Source organism: Rhea americana, unplaced genomic scaffold (assembly GCF_003343005.1).
Source record: "Rhea americana isolate MKP2758 unplaced genomic scaffold, rheAme1 scaffold_40, whole genome shotgun sequence".
NCBI lineage: Eukaryota > Metazoa > Chordata > Aves > Rheiformes > Rheidae > Rhea > Rhea americana.
In genome coordinates, this window is record NW_028186535.1 from 3,590,177 (window position 1) to 3,598,263 (window position 8,087).

The 8,087-nt window shown below is 34.9% G+C and overlaps 1 protein-coding gene across 1 annotated transcript in view; it reads left to right on the forward strand.

Annotated features, from left to right (window-relative positions):
* RALYL (RALY RNA binding protein like) overlaps positions 1 to 8,087 on the forward strand; it is a 248,343-nt gene that overhangs the window by 181,519 nt on the left and 58,737 nt on the right. Inside the window, exon 3 of the mRNA XM_085314286.1 lies at positions 439 to 514. Within this exon, the coding sequence (XP_085170412.1) occupies positions 439 to 514 (76 nt within the window). The remainder of the gene's footprint in view (positions 1 to 438; positions 515 to 8,087) is intronic.

The following is an 8,087-nucleotide window of genomic DNA, read 5'->3' on the forward strand; positions in this document are numbered from 1 at the left end:
TGATAGTTGCAGTTGAAGAACTGGTGTGCATTTCTCTAGATTTAAAGAAACTCTTTTGAACCATTATAATCTTCCACAGCTGTATTTAACTTGAGATCATAACTTGTCTAGATATCTAAATTGCAGTTCAAGTCTCTTTCTGTAATAGAAATACACTAGCTGCAGCTTCATGAGTAGAAATACAGTTAAAAATAAAAGTCATTTTTGTATGTTATCAACAACTGTCATCTTTCCTACAGTCCTCAGGCACTGTAAGGAAGAATTTTTAGGAAATTTTTATTGTATCAATTTAATAGTGGTAAAAACTGGATCAAGTCTTTGCATATACTGTTGATTTTCACTATCTGCTACTAATTTTCTGTCTCTTGAAGCTATTTTTGCAAGCTCACTCTAATTTAACAGACCTTTTGTTTATGGATATCAATTGTTTGCTTTCAGATATCAACATGGCAGGAGAACCAAAACCATATAGACCAAAACCTGGCAACAAAAGACCACTGTCAGCACTTTACAGGTAAATGGGAATTCATCTTGATTTATAACAACTCAGTCTTTATTAGGACAATTATGTTAGCCTGAAATATTTGTGTTCAAATATATCTACAAATGTAGATGATGATTTCTGCTGTGGTTTAAATGTGGATAGGCTGCCTCTGAGAAAGAGAGCACAGCAGTGAAATCAGAAACACTTAAGCTGGACCTCTTTAAGTTAGATCTGGTCTGAAAGCATCAGAACCCAATTTATCTTGGACTCATTGCTGAGCTGAGCCACATGATAGTTCACTGCATCAGCCTGAGCATCTCCATAAATTTCTCCTTTGAGCATTGCATGTTGTCACCAGAGAATTTCGGTAAAATTTAAGAATTTACTTCTAGTCCCCACTCAGAAACTGAACAGAACTGAGCAGAGGCCTCTGTTACCTCCTATGCCCCAAAATTTTCCTAAATATATGAATAGCTACTTCAGTTTTCAAAGTCAAAAGTTTCTAGTTTACCTCAGATATAGTTTTTATTCCCTTCTGACAATGTTAAGTTTTTGGTATCTCTTACACTAAACTCTATCAAGGTGGAGGAGGGGGACAAGGAGAAGATATGATCTCTTCTTTCCTTTTCCTTTTTTCCTTCTTTTTTTAATAGCTTAATAATTATTACCAAGAAAGGATTAATATGTGGAAATTCAAGGGTGACATCTCAGAATGAGACACCCAGGGGTATCTTAGATTGGAGCCTGGGTGCTATATRTTAGTAATGATAGATGTTAGCATATAGTTCTTATATATTTAAGTGATAGGACTATTATTTTCGGAACAGARACCCTCTATTTTGTCATTAGTCACAACCGCAAGCTTTTAAACTCTATAGATGTTACTGGAAGCCATGAGCAGAGTCAGAATTTCAAAAGATTTCTGAAGGTATTCTGTGGTTTTTGGCTCATACATGCTTGTTCTACTTTCAAGAAAGAGAGGAGACTTGAATCTCTCTTGAGTGGAGTTTAAAGACAACAATATCTTAGTTTCAGACTATATCTAAGTTTCAGACTCAGTACAGACAATTGCCCTAGAAGATCATGAGAGGCTTTTTTTGAGCAACTAACAAAAGCCTTCGTCCAACGCTAATCGGAAACTTTCACTACCTAGTGTCTGCTTGCATAATAACATGTCAGGAGACAGATGGCTCATAAAGTGCAGTGTTGAGAACATTTTCAGAATTTCAGAATATGGAGAAAGTTAGGAGAAAAGTGGTTATTTTAGAATTAATCCTGATTAAGAGAAGCATAGTTTTTAAAATTTTTGTTACCACAAAATACTGTAGAAAAGGAAGGACTAAGAACAATAGGAAAAGGATAATGGATTTCAGAAAGGATAGACTTCAATGAGCGCAGAGGACTAGGAAGTAGGATCTTTGGGGAAGAAATTTTAGGAATAAAAGTGTGCAAAAAGACTTGCATCTGTGATACATAATGTAAAGCAAAACTCTTCTGAGATGGAAGGAGTAGAATAAGGGAATAATATGACCGCATCAGGTGTTTTTCAACAATTTGAAAAGTGAAATGGAAMTGTACAAAATGTGGAAACAAAAAACACCTGACTAAAGTGAACAGAAGAGTCACCGATCAGGATATCAAAAAGCGTAAGTTATATAACCAGTACAAAAACAGAACGAAAAATAACAAAAAATAAAAAGAGAGATTCTTTAAGTAGATCTTTGGGTATTTTCCTGTTTTTTTTTTTTTTTATTATGCTATTACTTATCAGAAAAGGAGAAGAAATAGTAGATGATGCAATAAGGCTAATTTGCTTTAGTAAAAGATGTTAACTGTGATTAGATATTTAAGAAAATTAATTTTAACCAGAGGGTATAGACAAATCAATACTTAAAGAATTGAATTCAATGGAAGTGGTGTGATGATATTCACCCTAGAGCATTTAACAAACTGGCTGAATAGTGTATGGACTATTAGTCATTGTCTTCAAAAACTAACGGAGGTCACATAAGGTAGAAAAGCAGTGCATATGGGCAGACATCATATATGTTTTTGAGAAGAAGAACAATGAGATTATCAAGTCATCCTAGCTTTGACTCACAGAAAAACCCCTGAATAAATTATTAAACAATCAATTTACACCTAGAGTATAATAAGGTGGTAAAAAAATCCGTCATAGAATGATCAGGAACAAATGATGTTGAACCAATACAATTTCCTTCTCTGACAAGATAGCCAGCTAAGGGGATAAAAAGGAATTACTAGGTGTGATATGCTATCATTTTAACAAACTTTGACACTGAAGTTTTCATAAGCAAGCTCAGGAAATATAGCCAGAAGAAACTGTTAAAGATAGGCATCCAACTGGTTGATAAAATAGTGACTGTGTAAAAACAGCATTAAGAAGAACAACTGGTGTGTGTTAGTCTTCTTTTGTTACAGGCTTTTACAGAATATTTTAGGATATTTAAGAGTATTTAAGACAGATATTTAAGAATCGTTTTGAGGTCAGCAAATGGGAGTGCTGCACACGGCTGCAGGTTCTGAGCACATGGTTTTATCTATCAAGAAGAGTTTGAGAGTTCAAACTAGTTCAAAGTACTCTGCCTCTCTAGAAGTAATGTAAGGACTGTGTTAGGGGCTGCCAAAATCRTGGGATTTTTAGTGCCATGAAAATGACTTTTGGGCTTCAGTAAGTGACAGGAGAGCTGGGACCTGCTGGAAACCATGTAGAGCCAATTCCAGTGTTATCAATACTGCCTATTGAGAGAGGCCTGGGAACCAAGAACCACACCCAAGTCTTTTTTCTGAGAAAAATGGTTTTACCCAAAGTAGACCCCCAGGAGTGAAATAATATTTATATAACGTAGGTAAACAGGGGACGAGGATTTGGAAATAAACTAGGAGACTAAATCACTCATCACTGTAGATAAATCTTTTGACTCCTCTTGTTCTACACACTTAATATTGTAGTTAGAATCATAGAATCAGTAAGGTTGGAAGGGAMCTCTGGAGATCATCTAGTCCAAACTCCCTGCTCAGCAGGGTCACCTAGAGCATGTTAGACAGGGTTGCATCCAGGAGAGCCTTGAAGATCTCCAGAGAAGGAGACTCCACAACCTCTCTGGGCAACCTTCATTTACAAACATTTCAAAGACAGATTTAGCTGAGAATAAATAAAAAATCATTTTTAATTATTTGTTCCTCCCTCCCTACATGGGTTATTTTCCTCAAAGTGCTACAATAAGCAAAACCAACTTTGGTAAATTACCACATCTTGAAGGCCAGTGAGGAGTCACCTATATTCAAGTTATACTCTTCCTAGTATTCCCAGTGCTGGCTGAGTGTGAAGCCTGCTAGCCTGTGGTGCATCAAGAATGAGRCTTGTCTGGAGCGAGGCGAGCAGCAAGATGCATTTAGCGGATGGATTAACAGGACCAGAAAGTACTGAGTGAAATCATCTCTGAGAACTGCGTTGTAGCCTCAGCCAGCCTGATCTCTACCCAGTCCTGGTTTGGTTCTTGTAGCACTGCCTGCTTATAGCGCATAGTAGTCTTGACAAMATTTTCTTTTGAGGATAAATTCTTTCCAAGTTACTCTTTAAAGTTGCAAGCTCATGGCTCAGTGCTCTGAGTGGTATTGGATTCCACAGTCATTTCCCATTCCCAGCAACTTCTCTGGGTAATTGAAATGTTTATTTAGGATGCTTGATCTACTGCTGCTACTAATTAACTATATTAAACAGCCTTTTCTTTACAATTTCATAAGTCTTATTGCCTCTGAAGAAAGTTATTTTATTCAAAATTCTTGTATATACTGGAAAGAGATGCTCTTCCATTTTCTGGATATGGTTATGTCTTATATTAAAGTTTTATTTTTCTTCGAAAAAAATACCCTTTATTAGTTTCCTCCATACATTTTGCTTTGATAATCTCCACCACAAAGTTGAACAGATTATGTTACATATCTCATGTTTCCTTCGGTTTTGCAGCTTTGTATTATAGCTAAGGCTTAAAGAATTTCTTACAGTCTTTCATTACTTACATTTTGCTTCTCAGATTTATTTTAAGATATCTTTTATATATTTTGGTTTGGTCTGGTTTTCCCTTCAGCCATCAGAGCTATCTGTTATTTTYAGTTGTTGCTCTGAGAACTATTGGATGTTCTTATTAATTTCAAGAAAAAGTGTGAAAAGCACTGTGATGGGCAAGGTGATCACTACCTCCAGGGTAGGAGGATTCTTGAAATYATTCCTCTTATTTGAAAGTGTACATATTCAACAAATTCTGTGCCAAACAGGCATTTGTATYCTAGTTGAAAACTGAAACATTTTGCATAATTCCTGCTGTAGGAATTCCTACTTCATTGGCCATATATTAATAGTATAATGGTGTGTAACGAAAGTAACCGCAGGTACAGGGGTCTTTCTTGATTGAATATCATTTTAAATTTCCAGTAATTTTCTTCTCTATTCCATATTTTTTATTAATGCATTTTTGTGTTTCTTTTCCTTGTAGCATACAATAGCCTAGGGACACAGTCAAGCCAACATAACATAAACCTAATCAATTATTTTCTGATACTTAAATTTGCATTAAAAATAAGATTAAGCCACTTACTCTTTTTTCTTCAATGCACTGAAATTTTGATAATTATATTACGCACAGTTTACATAATATGATATTTCATTTGAACCACAGTTCTTCCTTTTTTTTTTTACAGGAAAATATCCTCTTGATGCCTTTGATTCCATTTCTTCATGAAATRGACTATTTTATTATAGTACCGCAGAATGAAACTAAAATGATTGTTGCTCTACAACTCTTCTCCTGACAAAATATCTAGTGTCCATAAAACATTGAAAGGCATTTTAAGTAGAGATAACTTTAAATCTGGTAGAAAATAATTTACATTCATATCTTAAAAGAATATTCTTAGTGATCATATTTGAAGCTCTCACTATTGCACTATAAAATAATAATTCAGTTTGAAAATCTCAGTTGAATTTAGTAGGAATATTGCTTGTGTCAAGAAATTAAGTAGCATTCTCAATATTAAAAGCATTAAAAGATACAAATACAAAGCTCTAGCAAAGAACTAGGTGTACTTTGTTACGCCTGTCAGCAGTTCTTTGGTTCCAATGATTCATTCTGGGCTGAATTTTTGTTTGCTTTCTCTCTTTAAAGGAAAAATCCYTATGTCAAATAACTAATTAATTCATAAAAATTAAGAGACGAGTTCTCCACTGACAGAATGTTTCCCTTTGCGTTGTTTCTGAGAGATGTTGGTGCACCTGCACCCTATTTGGTCCCAGAGATTTTTAAAGAATTAAAGAACAAATCTAGATGCTCAGAAGGGTTGGGTAAACCAGCCYAGGCCACAGCTGCCCTTTTATGAGATGCACAAACATACAGCACCAGGTGATTTTAATAAGGGGATGAGGTGGCTCCTTAGTCACACCTAGGAAAACCTTCATTTCTGAAGACAAATTGCAGATAAAGATCAAAATATGTTAAAYACACTTGTTTTGATTTGTTTATCCAGTCATACTATGTCTAATCTCTATGCAGTCACTGTAATAACATCTAGGACAAGACTTTCTTTCCCTCCCCCTCCACACTCCCTCCTATTCTTCCCCTTTACTATTTACAGTGAAGGAGAAAGTCTTTAACAACATTGTTTAAAAAAATCCCCTTTAGAAGCTATCTTATGTGACTGGGGTGGATTTGACTTCTCAGCTTACTGTATATTTTAAATCTTATATTTTTCTCATATTTACTCATACTTGCCTTCRCTAGAAATTTTAAATTATAATCTCRATTTAGATCCATTTTAAAGTATGGTTCTTCACAGATTTTATGAGTAGTTTTTTTTCCCTTCTTCCCATCTACCCACAAGTTATTCTTTAGATTTCCACAGTCTTTTCTCAGTTTTTTTTTTCCTTTCTTTTTCTTTAAAGGAAGCCAATGACACCAAGCTTCCTGTATCTGCAGAGGGGGTCTGTTCCCTTTCCTAGCTCAGTACTTTTCCTCTGGCAGAAGATGATATATGGCATCACATACCTTGTGTTGTTTTCTTCCGCAAAAGCTGGAACACCGTAATCACACTCATGCTCAAAGATTAACCAGTTTAGAAAAGAATATAGCCTGCTTTCTTATTATTGCTTTTTTTCCCTGGTCTTTAATCTTCTTACTTTTTTTTTTTTCTCATCTCCTATAAAACCTGAAGCAGTATACTGTAGCTAAGATAACCAACTGTGAAACTCTCATTTTTTTTCTTTTTTTGTCACTGTTTTTATCTAAGTGAAATAGAAAAAAATATTCATAGCCTTCTGATTGCATTGAAATTAATATGACTSCTTTCTTTTCCATGGATTTGTGCTGCTAATAAAAATGAAAAAAACTTTGGCTAATAATAAGAGTAAATTCTTAAAAGATATAGAGCACTGATTCTTTTGCCTGCAAGCAAAAAGAAACAGTGCCTTTAGTCATCCATTCTGTTTCAAGGTAGGCAGGCTGAGCTCARTTCCTACCACCTTACTATATATAAGATTTCCACTCTTTATTATTTCCTACATTTCCTAATATTTCCTATTTCTTACATTTAATTTTAGAAATAATCAGAATTTGGATACAYTGGATTCTAGCAGAAAGACAGTGCATTCTGTAGATTATCAGCTGCACTTCTGTTAGCTTGAAAAGAGAAAATATGTACAATATATACAGAAAAACCTGAAGCAGACCCCTTTATTACTTTTCCACATGCAGATTTTGGTGAGGCAGACATCACAGAAATAATGTTTGGTTTTGCTACCACTTGTATTCAGTAACTGTCTTATTGACATGACAGAAGTCTTAAAAGTAAGGTCATAGGGTTCATGACACTGGAAAGTGAAGGGCCTGTGCTAGCATGGAGAACAACCAGCAGGTTTCCTCATTTTAAGAGATTTAGTAAGCCCGTAATCAGTGCAGTAGTAACTGGTGCAGGAGAAAGCTGTGTTACAGAGAACCACTTTGGGAGCTCGTAATTAGACATTGGTTCTCACATAATGTAACACCTCTAATTGTATGGAAGGCTGCAATTCAGGCTGGCAGCTGCAAGAGYACAGTTTCGGTGACTTAAAACTGCAATAGAAATATGAAGTTGGATGAGGTGATAAATAAGGAAGATTGGATAAATGAGGGGCTGCAACTTGTAATGTATTTTGAAATCCTATGCATAATATAGGAAAAAGAGTTTTAAAGTATATTTAGTTTAAGAGAAAATGGACTGTTGAATAATATTTCCAATAGCATAGAATGCTGTGCTGTGTGTAGTGCAGAAGGATAATAATAAAATATTAATATTTGGTTAAGCCTTAATAACAGTTATCCTACAAGTTTAGTTCTTCATGAATGTTGCTAGTCTTGGCATATCCTGTTCAAAATAATGTTTCCCAGCCTGCCAGGACTGAAATCTAGACACAGCAGCTGATACACAATGTCAAATGTAAACTGTTTTTTTAAGGACTGTATTACAAATTATGTGTCTTTTTACTATGTTACTGGTCTTCCTAAGAGTTTTGGCTATGCACTTTTTTTTTTTTTTTTTTTTTTTTTTTTTT